At 34.2% G+C, this 19,088-nt stretch overlaps 1 protein-coding gene across 1 annotated transcript in view; it reads right to left on the reverse strand.

Annotated features, from left to right (window-relative positions):
• The window catches only part of RALYL (RALY RNA binding protein like), a 209,441-nt gene extending 198,037 nt beyond the window's left edge, over positions 1 to 11,404 (reverse strand). The window contains exon 1 of the mRNA XM_027889099.1: positions 11,384 to 11,404. Within this exon, the coding sequence (XP_027744900.1) occupies positions 11,384 to 11,399 (16 nt within the window). The 5' untranslated portion in view covers positions 11,400 to 11,404. The remainder of the gene's footprint in view (positions 1 to 11,383) is intronic.
• Positions 11,405 to 19,088: the final 7,684 nt, after the last annotated feature.

Raw genomic sequence — 19,088 nt, forward strand, 5'->3', positions numbered from 1 at the left:
TTGTGTTTTTCTTTGCCTTCAGCGTCATATCACTGCAAGGATTAAAAGAGCCTTGGCAAGTAAGACAGTCTAACCTTCCTAATACACTTTACCAGTTTTCTCTGTTCTCAAGGGAATTTACAGTCCCAAAGCACAACACTTTCTGAAATTTTAATTTGTGAATTTTTTTAAGGTATTAGAATTTAAAGTCATTATTTAAAACTGAGTATAATAAGGATACCAATGGTTTACCAATAGATGTTTCCCCAACAATATAGTTCTTATTTCAATCCTTCTCTGTTACATACTAAGGTTTTTTTTCGGGACACATGACATTAAACATAGAAAGGCTAATGTGATTTAATTTTTCAAATTATTCTTAAGGGAAGAAAGTTATTTTGGTAAATTGTGCATGCATTTTGAAAGTTACATCTAAGATTTATTGCTTGTGTAATCGTTATAATCAACTCATTGATAGACTATTTCAATTAATTTTGTTACATCAAAGTCTCTGAGAAAACTTTTGGTAGCAATTTTTTTACTAGAATTTTGCTTCCTTATGTTTTCTTTATTATTTTATAAGAGTTTGAAATTGGATTTGAGGAATGTCATGGTCTAGGCTGTTGAATACCAGACAAGAAGTCAAGAGCTTCTGAATTGTAATCCTAGCTCTGGTACAGACTTGATAAGAGACCTTATGCAAGTCACTTAATATCTCCACCTTGTCCTCTTTCTTCAAAAACTGGCAATAATACTGATGATATTCCAGCTCAGTGGGTTGTTGCATGAATGGAATTAAAAAATGCAAAACACCACAGAAATGCTGCAGCACTAGGAAGTTTAATGGAAAATATACCATTTAATTGAAAATATAAGAAGTTGTTTTGAGGATATCTTGGTTTCTCTGTGTAATCTCTATATTTCTGTATATTTCTAAGCATTTTCTATAATGATTATTTTTATAAGTTATCTCCCATATTAGTTGATCAAAATAATTACTTGATCTTTAATAGTGGCAAGAGGTATTTAAGAATACTTGAATTTCATAATCAAACTGGAATAATATTTTCTAATGTATTCAGTTCCTCTCACAAGTATGCCTTGGGGATTTATGCCAGATGACCACACTGTGCATCTGACTTACAGGAGGAAAAGCTACTGCTGACAACAAAGTAATTCTGATATCTGACTCTAGCTTTGCCAGTAACTTTCCCAAAGTTATGCAGCAAATCATGACATATTGTGCTTTTGGTTTCGCCATCTCTTTCTTTTACCCCATTTTTTCAGCCTTGGTTTTATTCATTAGCATGTAGAGTACATCCTGAATCAGGAACCCAAGGTAATATGCTACCTTTCACCATAGAACAGCTGAATGCTTTTTTAGTCTATCTACAAAGTCTGCTCTGTCTTTTCACACACTGAATCTCATATGTATATGTCAAAGTTTAAGATTACAAAGGTAGTCAAGAAACAAGAGATACTCTCACCACTGAGGATATGCAACAAGACATCTGACATTTCTTTTCTTGATAAACCTACGAGTTCATTGCGCCCACAATGTGAAAATGGGATTTTCTGCATGGGATTAGGAGTATTTCCACCATCTATATATACAATAAGCTAGCATCTGATGAAGAAAAACTTAGAGAAAATATGAATATGGATCTAATGATAATGTTGTTAGAGTCTTAAATCTTGTATTGGGATATGACTTCAGCTTTTTCCACCACAATCATGCAGCCATGTGCAAGGTTCTTATAAACTATATTCATAGGCTCTCCAGAGGATTTCATAAACACAAATTCAAAGCTATTTGTGGAACTTTTCTTCCTCTGTCATCTGAGCCTGAAAGCATGTGAAGTTTAATTGCAATCTGGTGTCTGAAGCTTACAAGTAGATCAATGTTCTGCTGAAATCTCTAAAGTTTTTCAAGTCTGAGTGGCTTGACATATATAGCATGTTTGAATCTGGACCAAGTCATGCATTACCACGTCTTGGTTGCAGAGATTATTTCAGTATTTTTCCTCTGTTGTCACTATTATGGACACAATATTCGACTGCAGTACCTTTCTCAGAATTTTAACTGATAGTTCAATGTTTAGGACCTTCTCTGGTACAGTGGAGAGCTTCATTTGATCCTCTGCTGCTGAAAATTAGAATTTACATTCTTGGTCTCTTGAGCATGTGCCTTGGTTCTCTCAGCAACCACTGGAGCATGGCTGCTTCAGGCTCCTACACCTACATCTCCCTTCCTAGATTACCTTCAAAAGCATTTGACATTTACTTTGTAATTAAATCTATGGGAATATTCATTTCAAAGCCCTACTGGATCCTTTTAATAAAAAATAATTTTAATATTTGTCTGTTTTTTAGTTACATGCTGAGATACGGAAATTAAATGAAAATTAGAAGAGCAATATTTTCATTGTTACTGAGAGATTGCAAAGCCTGCAGTTCCTACACTATGCCTCATACCATATAAAAATATGCTAAATTGTTTAAGAAATGTGTTAAAAGCAATGTGTTCCAATACTATGTATCACTGAGAACCCCCAAAACGCTTCTCTAACTTGTACCATGTCATCACCTTACCTCTCTAACATCTGTCTCGTAGATTCTCTTCTTCCCATCTCTACCTTACTCTGCCCAAGTCCATTCAAACTATTTCTTATTCGAGTCCACTTTATTTCTTCCATGCCACCTAGTCCTTCCTGTAGAGTTTCTTTCTCTTCAAACTTAGGAGAGCAACACTGGTGTAACGCTTCTCACACCACGTTTATTTTGGGGTTTTTTTTTTGTCTCTTAATGTGCTGCATAAAAAGCAGCACTGGGTGTTTCAGCTGCACAGATTTTTAAAAGATTAAAAAAAGAATTTATTCTAGTAACACTGAGTATGCAGTACATTGGTTTTTTTTTCTTTCTTTTCACACTTTACATACATATGGGACAGGACAAAAAATAAAAAGGAAAATGTTTCCACTGGATTTTAAAATATGAAGTGGATTATGATTTATTTTTAAGCCAAAAAATAAAAGCCTGGGAAGAAAATTTGTAGAAACCTCAGTAGCAATCATAAAATCTAGAATGTTTAACATAAATATACATCATATTATCCCTCCTATGTCACAAGAGAACAAAAAAAATTGGGTATAAAGAAACCTCCCTATAAATCTTACATTTAAATAATTTATTTTATTGATTACACTCGATCTCCAACATCATGCTGTAGAACTGTAAAATATCTGATAGGAGTGTAGTAAAAGCTGGTTAGAGCAAATAATTTACAATGAATAATTTATCCCTCATATTTTCTACCCTGTAATGATTTTTCTATAGCTCATGCTGCCATAATATCTAATTCCTGGCCTAATGGATTATATTATTAGAAAGACTCATTATTAAAATAACTCTGCTTTAAACCACAGTACAACTTTCATTGATTTAACTAGGACAGAAATAGGTATCAATTAAAAGGAGAGGGGTTTTGCTGTTGCTTTTATGTTATATCCCCAAATGGAATCTGAACAGATGTACATTGTTTTGATATTCAACAGCTTGTGATGAGTTTCTTGTGAATATAGATCAGTTGCAAACAGCTCTTTTAATGTTAAATATATTTAAATATTCTTTAATTTTATCTGGTTTAGCTAGATTTAATTTGATCTAGTATGTTCAATGTTGCAATTTGCTACCAATTGACTTTAAGTGCATTTCTTCCACCAAATTTGCTCAAAAAGCTCTTAAATAAATGCTCAAAAACATTCACACCAAGGAAACTTGGCTACTCGGAGCTGAAATACAAAAAGACCACAGAAGCAGGCAAAGCTAATTATAAGTGGGCATGAAATCTGTGGAAGAAAGTTGCTTGTGTTTTTTCACTTGCCTTAAGTGATCAGCTTTGGCAGCTCAAATTGATTATTTTCAGTCCATATTATCTTATCATCCTAACTAATTACAAGATATGTGATGCTGCATGCACCTAACTTGGTCTTGTCAACAAATATTAATTATTTGACAGAGTTAATTATTTTGAAACTAAAACATAGTCAGCAGGGACCATACTTGTCTTTTAACATGCAAGTCTCTGTTCCCCAATCCCATTGCATATAATAGTCCTTGATTTTGATTAGTATTGTTAGTATCCTTCTAATGTGATTATGTATTTTTATATTTATTTTGGAAAAAAAAAAACCAAATACTCCTACTAGAAACCATCTTATTGCTTTTCAATAGTGTATAGTTGCTTTATTAGCAATACAACACCAATTCCTGCATCTCTCAATTGTGCTGCTAAGGAGAACTGTCAAGTAAGGTAGAGTAAGCTGTAGCTGTATAACATCACTGTCATCAGCATTACATTGTGACACTTTAAATAGCTTTTTTTTTTTTTTACCTATCCTTGCCAGTTGTCTTTAAAACTGATGAAATGTTGATTACAGACCTTCTGATAAGGTATTCAACTCATGACTAATTTACCAGATGTTGTGGAGTAAGAAACCAGAATGGCGGATCAATACGTACAGGTAACATTTTGAAGATGAATCGGAATTCACATAATTCCATATATTAATTCTTTTATGCTAGTCTTACATTTTATGTAAGATTTACTTTTAAAAGTATGTGTATATTTACAGCAAAAAGGTACTGATTTAATGCATTTTATTTTTCTATTATATTTTTCATTGTAGAAAGGAGTAGAATCCTTAAGAAGAGAAAGATATTTGAGGAAATGGTTACTAGACCCTTATTTCTTTCACTTTAATCAACTCTTATCCTTGATATTTACATAAGGAAAGTTAAGTGCTATCATATTCTATTAAAGAAGAAGTACCTTCACAATTAATATATTAGTAATGATTAGGAGAAAGATTTGGATGAAATTTCACCACAGAAGTATTTCTTAAAAGTGATTTTCATTTTCTTAGATTTTCTGTTAGTTTTATCGAGCTATTTCTTTTTCTGTCAGCTCCTCTAAATGGTGTTTTAAAATAGAGTGTAAAGAAGTGCATTTAAGAATGAGTGGAAAATTGCAACCATCTCTATTTTTTATATATTGGTAATCAGAATATAGCAACTTACTGTTTGATGCAGTTTCCGCTTTCCCCTTTTCTGAATATTTGAAAAGTGTTCCAAACAACCCATCCATTCTGAAATGCTAAAGTTCTTTTGGAAATTGAGATCTCTACTATCTAACAAGAAGAATTAGGAGTTCTGTGTGTGCACACATCTTCAGAACATCACAAATTATATAGATCTGCACTAATTCTTGCTTTTCTTGCTGCAGCAGTATTCTACAGATCCGTGAAATGCTTAGCTAATACCAAAGATAAAGTTTAGACTGCAGCATCTAAGGATGGTAAAGATGTCTAACAGAATACAACCCTTGTTTTTCTTTTGATAGTTGCTGTCTGATCTATAAATCCTCAGTTGTGTAAGTTACTGGACTGCTTGACATGAGTACGAAGGGATACATTAATCTACATGAAAGTATGAGTAATACAGGCAGTTTAGTTACAATAGCAAAAGCAGATATTTGAAACAACCTTGTCCAGAATAACAATTGCTTTCCAAAGCATAAACAATCAGATGGTTTTCTGCACAGTTCTCTGTCTACCTAAACAGTTCCTTCAAGAAGTTCCATAGAAAAATAACTAATGCAGTACTGTGAATCTGTCAATATCTTTAAATGGTAGATTTTGTTATGAAACATATAGTGAACTTTTACACAAAACATAATTGATAAAAGCATGTCATATATGTAATAAAAAATCACCTCATGATTCTTGGTGTCAGTGCTGCCATAAACACTTCCATGGTTCTGCCCTCATCCTACACCTCAGTAAGTAAAGAATGAAGAAGTAGATTCACATGTAGTCATAATTCTCTGTAATCCAAGCTTTGTCAAAAAAAAAAAAATCTTGACAACTTTTCAGAAAGATCTTGAGACTTTTTTTTCCCTTCTCTGTGCTACAAATTCACTAAATCTTATTCTGCTGAGAATCTGAAATTATGAGCCCTCTCTCAGGCTACTCAGCTGTAAGGATTATAAAGAAACTGCTATGAGCTTGGTTAATGATCCTCTAAATTCAAATATACATCCTCCTTCTCTCTTTATGTTTATGAAGTCAAGTATGTACACTTTAAAGAGTTTACTATAAAATGTTGAAGAGATGTACTACAAAGGGGTTTTTTTACAGCTCGGAAGATCTAAAAAATCTTTAGAAACTAATAATTTGAAAATGGAGGTAAATTTTCATTAATATGTAATTATAGAATCAGCTAAATTACATAAAAAATGTAAGAGAATACCTATTCCACCTCTTTTTGAACAGAATCTGCTCCAGGAAAAAGCTGTAGAGAGTAAACTTTTGAATTTTCTGCTGATTGAATTGAAAAAACAAGTTTCAGGTCAATTTAAAACAAAATACTTTCTCAATCTCAAATCAAAACAAAAAACTGAAGGGAATATACTGTCTTGGATAAAAGCTAGAAGACACAATAAGACAGGAAGAGAGACAATTTAAAACATCAGTATATGGGAAAATTCAGAGCTATATTTGGAAGTGTCCATTTAAAATGCTTTAACTTTTATTCTGTCTTCATTTTTCATGCTGAAATAACATGGTCAATTTGACATAAATTTAAGTGCAGCTGCTTGAAAATTTGTGCAGTTTTTCAATGATTATTCCACATTTGTCAAGTGCCATCACCTCACAAATATTAATGAATTTGCTGTCACAATGTCTCGTGATGGGAAGGAGGTTTTCTATCTCAGCAAAACAACAAACTAAGTTATCTAAAAATATCTCTATAGACACATGGACTCAGCCTTAGGTCCTAATCAACTACTCATATACACATGTAATTCTATTTGCAATATAGCCAAAGTGGTTAACAGAAAGACTTAAATGAGAATGGAAAACATTAATGACATTATTCCATTACATCTTCCCACAAATTCTCTCTTAAGAGTATTTTGTTTTACTCCATTTTAATATCTGTTCCTAAAGCTATCATCAAGATTTTTTATTATTATATCTCTAAGAACAAGAAGATAGGACAATTTTAAAAGCATGCACAAAATGTCACCTATACTTGGATGAACCTTATTCCATTCTGGCCTTGCTTCTTCTGTATGTTTCAACAACAACAACAAATTTATATGAGTCTGTTGAATCCTCCTCAACACTTATCTAGTTTGTGGTTGCACAGTGTGTACTGTGGGTATACTCAGATGCTGTGAGCTATATGGCATTACAAAATAAATACTGCAGGCACCATACCAATTGGAGGCTTACAGATGGCTGATTGTGAAAAGCCATTAGAAAGTCTGAGTCCATGTGGCAGCAATTTCTGACTGAAATAGTGCAATGAATTGTACCCACTGCTTATTTCATTTTGGCTTTTTTCCCCAGTTTAACAGCACACAGTACAGCAAACAGCCTTCCTGCTCCCCATTGCAACCTTTTGTGACAGACCAGTGGGAAAAAACCTAAAATGTACAAAACATATCTACATGACTTTCCTCATTGTCCAGCTTTTCCCAAGTTCCAAGTGAATTATTTTCCTGCCAATTCCTCCACTAATGTTTTCAGAGAATACTTGTGATTGCATGAGGCTGATATTGCCAAATATGTCATTTAGAGGATATAAGATAGACAAAATCCTGAAAATGAGTCCACCAGAGCATGTACCTACAGCACAGAAGAAAGCTATAGCATAATTGCTCTATTGTCTCTCACCGCTGATATTTTGGGCTTTCACTCAATCTTTTCTTTTCCCTTGCCCATCCTCACAGTGAAGAGTGGAGCAAGAGCTCCTTGTAACCCAAAAACCACAGTCAGACATGGGTACAAAGTGGAAAAAGGTTGAATTTTAAATTCATGGTGGGGTAGTCACCTTATGCCTGAATCTTGTGTTGGTTTCTGTGAGGTTTTAAGATGCTGCCTGGCAAATATAAAAGAATTAAAATAAATGCAGAGAAACATTACCACATTTTTTTAAAAAAATATTTGGTTTAGTAGTATATTTGGAAGTGAAATAAGATTAAACTTTTTTGTCTGTGCTTCCATTGTAATCAGGCAGAATTTCTTTATCTAAAGTTGTTTCCTCCCTCAGTTGATTGTCACCCCAAGACCCAAGCAAACAAGGCAGTTAACAAGCAAGGGAATTTGCTGGAGCCCAGCAACACTGCTGTTTAGCTGCTACTAAACAGTAGAAAGATGTCACTGTGTCATCCATGAGACTATGAAAACAGCCTGAGAGTGAGCAGACCTCATTAGGAACTTCTCTGGTTTCCTTTGCATAAGATCACCAGAAAAAGCTCTGGACTTCAACCAAGTAACTGCAAAATCATGATATGCTGAATCCAAGCTTTGAAACACCAGGGGTCTAACTTTGAACAGAAACAGAGTGCCCAGCACGGGGAGGATCAAAATGGTCAAATAGCAGTGAAAAAGACAAGTGGAATTAAAGAAAAAACATTTATAGAAGGAGCAATTTTTCTCTCAAGAGTGGGAAAACAAGAAATGCCTCTCACACATTTCCTGGGTGCTCTCTCCCTGGCAAAGAAAAATTTATTTTAATAAATTCAAAAGCTTCACTGTACATCTATGGTGACAAATATCACCAGTTTGTAAATGTTCATTATGTGCAAACAAAATCCTAAACTAGAAAAGAAGATACAAAAACACTGCTTCATTTACACGAAGAGCATTATAAGCAGTTGTTAAGTGAATCAGGTTTTACAATCAAGATCACTGGTTTTATGATTTTTTTTTTTTCTCCTTTGCTGGAGGAACAATGTAAATAAGAGACTCCAATATGAGTGCAGACACTCAGAATAAAAGTAATACTAATCCAGAAAATCTACTTTTCCCTCTCTTCCAGTTCCTCTGTGATGCAAGATGTAGTATTTAGGCCAAATTTCTCTTGGAACATAATCTCCATTTCTCTGCTTCTCATTTCAAATATAGTAAAGTTTAGGCTTGTCCTAATTTACTGGTGAGCTGATGGGCCTTTTTATTGAAGAAGTTTTTTTCCTTGTCTACATCAAACACATCGACAACACCTCTTTGAACATACAGAACTCTGGATAATATTATGAACTTTCAAGAATCTAGTCCTGAATGTCTCAAATTTTGCCTCAAAACCAGTATATGATTTTGTTCTCTAATATTTCTGCAATGCTGTTTCCTTAGGAAAATAGAATAATATCTTCCCCTAACAGGATGGCATGAGAGCTCAGTTAAGATACTGGCCAGTGCCATAGGAAAGCTCCTGAGGAAGCAAAAAATTCTGTATGCAAAACATGCTTTGAATGCAAAAGACACACTTTTCGAACAAACCAGAAAAAGCTATTGATTACTGATCATTGAGTGAATCCTGTCATCTGTCCTGGGAACGAAATGAAGCAGTGGCCCTGTGGAAATACCACTGTATGTAATAGTTTAAATCAAATTTTGCCTGATGACAAGCAGCCCAAAGCAGGAAAAATTAGAAGTAAAGCATATAGTGAAAAGCTGTCAGCTGTCATTTCCCTGATGTTGACTTTGCATCCTAAGAAAAAAAAATCCCAAACTAAATAAAAACCCAAATGAATTTATCTTTGACAAACACTAATGAAACAAATCAAACCATGCCCCTGTGCCAGGCTCCCCCTTAAAAAAAAAAGAAAAAAAAAGTTTCTCACCATCTGTATGAATAGCCAACAAGTATAAATTCATCATATATACCAGAAGAACATTTTGTGGCATGGTTCTCTTCTATGATAGATCTCTGGACACAATTACTTCCAACAATATCACTGAAGCACTGATATTTATTCCCTATAAAATAGTTATGTTCTCAGAACTTCTCCCTGATGTCTGTAGTCAACAATTTATTCCAGTTGTTTTCTATAGTCATATATGATTTGTAAATATATTTTTTGAATTTTTTCTTAAGACTGAAGCTGGGCAGGTTTTCTTAAAAGTGGTCTTGTTTAAACCTTTATGTAGATACTACCATCTCTGATACCCAAAGATGAGTAATATTAACATGTTTTACACACCCTGAGATTAGCTTCATTAGTTACAGCATTGTGGTAATAACACCCAGGGTCATAGGCTTGATCTCATACAAGTCATTCACTCAAAAGTTGGACTCGATGATCCTTATGGTTCCCTTCCAACTCAGAATACATAGATCCTGATAAATATTTGCCACAAATCATCTCTACAAGAACCATTCTGTTTTTCTTAAGTCAAATTAACTGTTTACATTGTTAAATCCTGCTTATTCCAACAGGGTTTGAAAGCTATGAAGACAGTTTTCTGAGGTGTTTGCTAAAAGGAAATTATTTCAAAATGAAAGGGTCTTTAAATGTTTTAGAAACCCTTGCATGTCTCCCAGAGTTTGAAACTTTATAATTTGCAATTTAAATGGTTTTGTGGTGGGGTTATGTTTAATTTTTTTGTTTTGTTTTGTTTATTTGTTTGTTTGTTTTGTTCTCTCCATAATATGTAGGACTGGCAACATATTAAGGGGAAAAAAATTCAAAAAAACCCACAGTATTTTCACATAATCATATTATATTTTAAGTTGACGTACAAAGGCAAAAAAGAGTCTTTAAGAAAATATTACTAAATTATGATGACATTTGTATTTATCAGCAATGGGAGACAAGAATAGAATGATCTAGAGTAATTAAATCTTTCAGGTATTGTCCTGTGTATGCTAATAAGGGTCAAAATGAACCTTGATAGTTTGAAAAAGCTATGTATGAACTGTCTTTGAATGTCAAACAGAAAATCTTGAAATTTTATAACACTTTCACAGAGGAGAGAAGAGTGCACTGAGGCTAGTTAAAGATTTGGGGAATCAAGTTACATAGTAAAAGAATTATTGTTAATCTTCACTTATCTGCCTAAACCTCCTTTGTTAATTTCACACTTCAAAAGGAAGGAAATTGAGAAAATTAAGAGGCTGCCCTCTTGCAGCATCATTGTTTATATTAGAATATAGGGGAAATAGGAGTAATTTGTTTTTTAGAGTATGAAAACCTCTTGAAATAATGGACACACACACATGTTTGTGGTAGGCAGAATGGTGCCTGCAAATCTGTACTAGACCTATTAGAATGCTTTTATAAAAAGTGACTGGGGACAAAGCTACAAAAGCTTTTATGCCATTTCAAACAAATAATCTAGATCTACCAGCAGTGCCTGCTCTGGAGAAATGGGTACCTACCTCATGCAGTGATTACAGGGACTGAAACCAGCTGATGTGATATTGCTGACGCCACCAGTTGTTTGATGCCACAAGTTGTGAGTTATGGCCCTCTTCCAAGAGATCCAATTCATAGTCTCTCCTGAGTGGGGACCACTTAATGCCAGAATAGTTACATAACGCCTTAGTCACTTACTCTGAGTGAAGGTCATGCCCCCTCCCCTGCTTTAAACATCATCTCAGTCTCTGGTTAAGTGTCACAAATGGATTTTGCAAATACCAAATTCTATCTGCAAGTAGAACGGGGTGATAGGAACTTCTAAAGGCTACGACTAAATCTGGTGCCTCCATAGGTTATTTTTTTTTCCTTATAAGAACTAGGAGATCAGTTCTGCTAATTTCAGTTCAGATGAATGAAAATCCACTGCACCAGTAATCGCCATTATTTCAGTGGGACCATGAAGCGTAACAATATTTAGAAGTACAAGCTGCAGGACCTAGCTAAAATTACTTAAGTCCAAGAACTGGGACTGGGTAGTGGAGGATAAAAGGAAGGTGAAAGAATTTTAAGTTTTTTAAATTAAAATGTACAATTTCCTAAGGGGTATGGTAATAGAAAATACAAAATAGCCACAACATAATAACAAAAATCCGGCTGTTCTTTCATAAAGATGTTTTAATATCATTTAGCTTTTTCTAAACTGTCTAAAAACAATTTTCTTTTTATGATCATTGTCCAACAAAAACCTTCATAAATATGTGTATGAATGTACACCACTCTGAGGATCTGTTCAGGCGCTCTACTCAGGAATTGCTCAGGGAGTTGGGGGATAGTCAGCATCAACCACAACATGATGTGACTACAGTATCCAATTGAAAAAGCAAATAGTCAGCTACAGACAGCAAACTTGAAGCTGCAGAGGGAAAACTTCCACAGAAATTCACAAACTGCAATAAAAATTTGCACAGTTCTGTGTCCTACATCAACACTGAGATCACAGCAAAAAGCAAAGCGATACTTTTGACATTGATAACTTCTAAAGATAAATACAGAGGTGGAATCATCACATTTATTCTACTGACATTATTCAACTAATGGTACTGGATCTATAAATGCAAAAATAAAAACTTGAAAGCCAAAGCAAATATATTATTTGTAACATATAGGATACATCAGGACATCTAGTTTGGACATGGATCTGAAAAGAACTGGCAAGTTAGTATAACATTCTGTTCTGTACTGCTTTTATTAGAAGGCTACTTCTGGTAGGAACCTTCTGTTGCTTACTTTTAAACAGACATTTAAATCACATTTAATCATAATCATACAACTAGTGGTGCTAATTATTCTGTAGAATGCATTTTAACTCATGATATCAGGGTTTAGAGACGCAACAGAACTATTAGTGCTATGTAACATAGAAAATTACCTTTGGGTTTTATTTTTCTGTAAACAGTAATGACTGCAAGCAAGTTGGCACAGCCACACAAACAAAAAGATACAAGACATGGTGTGAGCTGTATAAGAGCCTTATGTTTGCTTTCTTGCTGGTCAAATTCTTAACAGCCAGAGCAGAATATATTTTATGTATTATTCCTGTTATCTGATTTGTTCTGTTCATCACATAATTATTCTAATGCATATTAGTTAAGTCCTACTCAAACCAACACTTTGCTTTCTCCTCCATTTTTACAATTCAGGCTTGGGGTCTTTCTATTCACAACTTGATTCCCAGAAAACCTCACCACTCTTCTTTATATTATACTGTAATTCATTATTTTCCTAATATTAAAATTATAAAATTTATATTTCTAATGCTAGAGCTATGGTTCAGCTTGATGCACTGCTCTCCAACTTATGTTTCAGATATCATCTTAAAAGCAGAATGTTTTGGAAAAATGAGCACACAAAAATTTGTATGACTTCCAAAACTGCATGACAAGAGTGCATTCCAAAAAAACATACAGATAGTAATTTTATCACTCTTACACTTTCTGTAACACCATACAGTTTATCTTTCCATGCATCAGTAATTCTGGATATGCGCACAACCAAACCAAGGAGCCTATGGGTCATGGCTACAGGCAATCCTCTCTATTTCTGCTAATTATGTCATCATTAGAATATAACCACTAGCATGTCTTCCAGAGGGGTAGTCATTCATTAATGCAGACAGATAAGACTGTGGACCATTGAAAGTAATGAAGTGGAAACATTCACATTAGTTCTAAAGCCCTTGAGACCATGCCTGTGATATCCTCTGTAGCCCACAAAGCCCTGTCAGGCACCTTCTACTGTAACTGTGCAAGTGAAACAATTATCCACAGTTTGTGGTTCTGTGGAGTCAGAAGGAAAGTCTCAGCATTTCATCTGGTAACTTTATATTGCTCAACCTTAACTTCTTTAACTCTCCTAAACAGTTTTTTTTTTCTTTATTTATTATTATTATTATTATTTAAGCATCATGGGGTTTTTGTTTTTTATCTTCACTTAGTTCACAGTCAAATGAAGACCACCAAGTGGGAAGATGGCTAGACTCCAAATACATAAAAGAGTTCTGCTGTAAAAGAAAATAATGTACTCTCCATGGCCCTGATGGAAGTAAAAACAATGCTAAGTTAAACTACATCAAGTAATGCAGGTAGTAGAGTGGTAAAATGTATATAGTAAAGATAATGTGAATGTACGCTGAAGCCCCTGCACATACATCTTATGAGTTTGTGGGACCTCCATCACTGGAGCTCTTTAAGTTGGACATATGGCAATATAATTCTTGAGGGGTATATTTTAACCTTGTTTCAGAGCAAGGAACAGATTATATAGTCTTCAAATGCCTTCTGGATCTGTTTTCCATACTTCAGTGATTATTTGCTATGTTACAGCAAGATTAGAAAACTCCATTAAAGTTCATCAATCCAAAGTGCTAATTGCTGTACAAGTGCTATTTTAAGCACTCTCTTTCCTTGGAGAAGTTATGATCTCATTTCAGATAAGACACAAGGAGGTTAGAACAGTCAAAGAAATGGTGGATGTCAGAACAGATCATAACTTTATAGTTTGTTATTTTCAAAGTGCAATTTGTGCTTTCAATCATGTAAAAGGTCTTTAAAAAAGATGGTTTTGTGGAACAGACAGCCATTTATATGCCAACCATGCACCTCTGAGTGATGGGTTACTCTGGTAAAATCCATGCAAGCAGTGTCTATTCGGACAAAGAGACAGAATCACAGAATCAACCAAGTTGGAAAAGACCTCTGAGATCATTAAGTCCAACCCATGACCCAACACCCTGTCAACTAAGTGCCACATCCAGTCTCTTGTTAAATACCTCCTGTTAGCTTGAGGAGTGCAGAGAACTAGGAGGGTATCATTTCCATTCAGTCTCTGCTGTAATATCACAACAGGCAGAAAGAAATATGTCTATTCTTTCTTTCCACACATCTCCCAAGCTGCAAACCCAATCCTGAGGGCAGCTTGCATCGAAAGCTCAATTTTAATTCTCTGAATTGCTCTCTGAAGGGGATTTGTCCCTCTTCATAGAATCATAAAACTGTTTAGATTGGAGCCCACCTTTAAGATTATGAAGTTGAACTATTATTGTAAGATCTATTGTAAGTTATCCAGTCGGTAAACTAAGAGAATAACAATTAGATTTTAAGTATTCATTGAAGTTCAACTTCTAGAATCTTGTTCTTTCCCATGTTGTAATTAAAGCCATGTGAACTGTGCATTTTGTTAAAAATTATATTTTTACTTATTAAATGCCTGTTCCTTTGCAGTTTCCTTCTATTATATAAGACTTGCCACTGTGACTCACAATGCTCATGTAGAAAGGATTCTGCAACAAGTACTGTAAAAAAGGAGACTAATTCCAGAAAGCTTGGCCAAAATTCTTTCCACCACATAAACATCTACATCAAAACATGTAATTTGGGAGCAGTTTGCTTCCTTGTGCTAAGTTTTGAGTTTTGTTTTTTAAAGCTAAAGCTAATAATTTTTATCTGGAAGGAAAAGCCTTTCCTACAGATGTCCCTAAATAAAAACTAAAAAGATCCTTTTGCATGTTTATAGACAGTGATTTTCAGCAATTTTTTATAACATACCTTTTCCTCCTTCAATATCCTCACGTTCTTGACTTTAAAGATACAGGTACTGTTAGCTTTCTTTTCCCAGCTGACCTAACCTTTCCTGCTGAAATTGTCTTTGGTTAAGAACTCACGTCACTGTCAGGTCTCCATTTTCTAATGCTCCAATTCTATTAATCATCCCTGTGTTGCACTGGTAGAATGGGCAATAATTCAATTAGCCATGAGGCAAATAGAGAAACCCCACTCACAATAAAACATTTTGATGATGTAACCCATTATATCAGAGCCTTTAATTTCCCAAAATAGGTTAGTTGCCTGTGATGACAGTAACAAGAATTTTTTGTGACCAGATCCAATTCTTTTCTCATGCTACCTTTCAAGTCTTTGGAATAATTTTTTGTTAATATAATAAGGCTGAAAACTTTCTTGAGAAAGGACTGGTTTGCATAATATGCAGATTATTTCAGTTGCTTGATCACTATAATAAATGCCAGAGAAGATAAACAAGCACTTCTGGCAAATGAAGCATTGCATACAAATTTCATTTTTATTGGAATAACACTTGGTGACCTATTCTGGAACCTTAAATTGATGAGATTTTCCTAACCAGGTACGGTTTTTAATATTAAGTTAATGAATATAAAAAGGAAAAACCTCCACAGTTTTTATTTAAAAAATACATACATAAGAAACCTAATTAAAAACCTGGGATGGAGAATATCACATTGAAAATGCTTGAATAGTCAGAGATTATTACAAAACACAGAAGAGCAACATTTCATGAATAAATCAAAAGGCATTAAGATTAAACAAACATGTAAAGTTTGAAAATTAAAGGAGGTCAATTATTGAAAGCAACAAATTAATTCAATTTTCATTCAAGCACTTGACATTAAACTTGCTGCTGTAAAAATAAACTTAATTTCAAGGTGTTTGACGCAGAAAACCATACTACAAAAAGGTCAGAATTTGTCTCAAAGCTTCAATTCTGTGATTGCTGAGGTAAAACAAGCTATACATTTGTCCTGAGTGCTATGAGGAGGATGAATTAAAGTCATTATGTTCGTATCATACTTCATTTCTAATTAAAGAAATCAAGTTGAACACTGATCACAACAGAGAAATGATATGACTATCTGAAAGTAGAAAAGCAGTTATATATGAATGTAGTATATTCTGTTTAGACAACGGTGTGGATACTACATATTATTTGTGATGGAATGAAGTCGTACTCCTGAGGTTCAATGATATAAGGAAAGATTGGAAAGCATATCAGCCCTGGGAAACAACAGAAGCATGTTTATATGCATTTTTTTATATTGTGCCACTGTATTGAGATAATATATATAACCACATATTTAATATGGCTGGAATATGGATTTCATCAATAAGGTACCTATGACAACTTTTTAGCCTATTTGACTGCCAGTGAAGAATTATATGAATAGGACCAGGAAACACAACTCCTCAGTAAATGTGATTTTTTGTGCCGCACACATAACACTCCAGAACAAAAAGAGAACAGGTTTTTTTGTCTATGTAACAAACCTGAACAAATACACAATTGAAGAGCTGGCAAGTATTTCTTTCATTGCTTGTCCACACAAAGTTCACTATGAACAATACACATTTATTCAAAACTAGAGGCAAGTGGAAGGCGGCATCTGACCTTGCAATCTTTGCAAAGAAGTTACTTAGATATGTATTTATAAAACACTTTACTTAAAACTTGGTAACAAATTTCATCGATTTCATATGAATTTCATAAATAGAAATTATTAATATAAATTTAATTAGCATTTTGAAGAATGGTTAATAAAATAGAAAGACTGTTTTGGAAATCCAATTTACCTTAGGTTTCACTATATTATGTCTCTGACATTTTAAGTGCTAAAAGAGCTAATAATGAGAATTAAAATTTCTCACATCCTTGCAGCAGAGATGCTGCCTGCTGGAACATGTGCATGGTCAATGACAAAAAAGATACATTTAAGTCTAGATGCTAGATCTCCTCTGCCCACTCTAAGCAGTAGTCTCTAGGGAAGGATACACAAAGGATGTGGGTGGTAGAAGGAAATTGGGCATGGGAAGAGACTAGTTATCTCTTATCAAACTAGGTTTCCAAAAGAATACAGGAATCATATTTTATCTCCCCTACCCTCCCTCCCCAAATTCTGATTTTATGAGCCTGTATTTCACCATGGAATGACATCTATGTAGAAAAAAACCAACAGTCTTACTTCAAGTAGTATTGTGTTCCTCAGTGAAGCCTAGACCTTTCACAGCACCTGGGAGGTACAAGCATGAAAATGCTCATGTATTCTGGCAGCACTTGAACACACATACCCAGACCTCTGAGCTTTCAGCTTGGTGCATCCTCATGAAAAGTCATGCACAGTTAGCTCCAGTTAAATAATATTCTCCCTTTGAGAACTGTTTTTGTTTGGGTTTTTATTATTCTCCAGGGTTTTTCTAAAACAATAGTTTTGTTTCAAAACAGAAACTCAATTCCCAAAGGTATTTTCTGCATAAGGTATTTTTAATCTTTATTTTAGGGATAGGGAAGTTTTTAAAAGGAGACAGGGCAACAGACAAGCATTTACTGAGTCTGCACTAGCAAAAACCTTAGATTGCCTTCTGTCTTTTGCTCACAACAACATACCCTGGCCTTTCAGAGCATCCTTTTCAGCAGTGTAAGAATTAAACTTTTCTGGATGTAATTTTAAACCTCTGCAAAACACATGTTTTTGAAGAAATACAGGATTTTATGAAGTGGATTGTCCTATTGCATCAAGCATTTAATAATTCCTATTAAAAATCCTTGCTTGAGGCATTTGCACTGATGTTATGATTTATTCTACTCTTAGAAATACAGTATTCGAGTTTTTTAGGTCAGTAGCACTAGAAAAAATATTTACTTATTTATTAGAAGGCTTGTTGAAAATCACCAGACCTTAGGACTCCAAAGGGAACCCAGGACCTTCTCAGTTACCATTACTGATCCAGCTTACCAGGGTTTTCTTAAGTCAAATATGCACATATTTTAAATTACTGACTAGTTTTAACCAAGACAACTTCCTGTTTATATTGGTGGGATTTTTTGTTTTGGTTTTGTTTTTTTTTTTTTCATAGAGTTTCTTTTTGTATTCATTCTGTGTTATACAGTTAAATTCTTCATTTTGAGTCGAAAGAAATTTATGCATTTTTATTTGCATGAGCTGCTACAGCTGTACAGTATTCATGTGTTCCTTCCAAGTGCCTGAGAGGGTATCAAACCCAGCAGATACTGTTCAGCGTTACAGAAGAGAAGCAGAACTGAAAAGCATAAAAAAGTCCTCTCTGGGACAATGTCTGAGCTGGGTAGCTTGAAATACTAACAACATGCCATCTGTGTTTTAGTGAGGGTTAGCTGCTCTTTAAATGATTGTGATTAACAGCCTGAGCTTTATACACTAACAAGCCAAGTTTGATTGTAATTCTTTGGAGAGTAATCATCACTCTACCCTGCAATTATACACAATGAGTGTTGAATTAGAAGCAAAGAAAAAGAACATGAAATAACTTTATGACTTGGAAAAGCAGGTTATTGAACACAAATCAGAGGTGAGATGACTGGTAAGAACTGTGATTCAATGTAATATTGCTGATATACCATGAAAATATCAAAAGAAATGACAACTTGAGTTGCTGGGAAAAATAAGCAACATGTCAAGAACAGAAGTTCTATTAAATGGGCAGAAAAGCAGCAGATAATTTCAGAAAAACAAAACAAAACAAAACAAAACAACAAAATGAAACAACAAAACCCCCAT

This window comes from Empidonax traillii, unplaced genomic scaffold, assembly GCF_003031625.1.
Source record: "Empidonax traillii isolate 1590-97213 ecotype Southwest subspecies unplaced genomic scaffold, ASM303162v1 scaffold253:size710434, whole genome shotgun sequence".
NCBI classification, from domain to species: domain Eukaryota; kingdom Metazoa; phylum Chordata; class Aves; order Passeriformes; family Tyrannidae; genus Empidonax; species Empidonax traillii.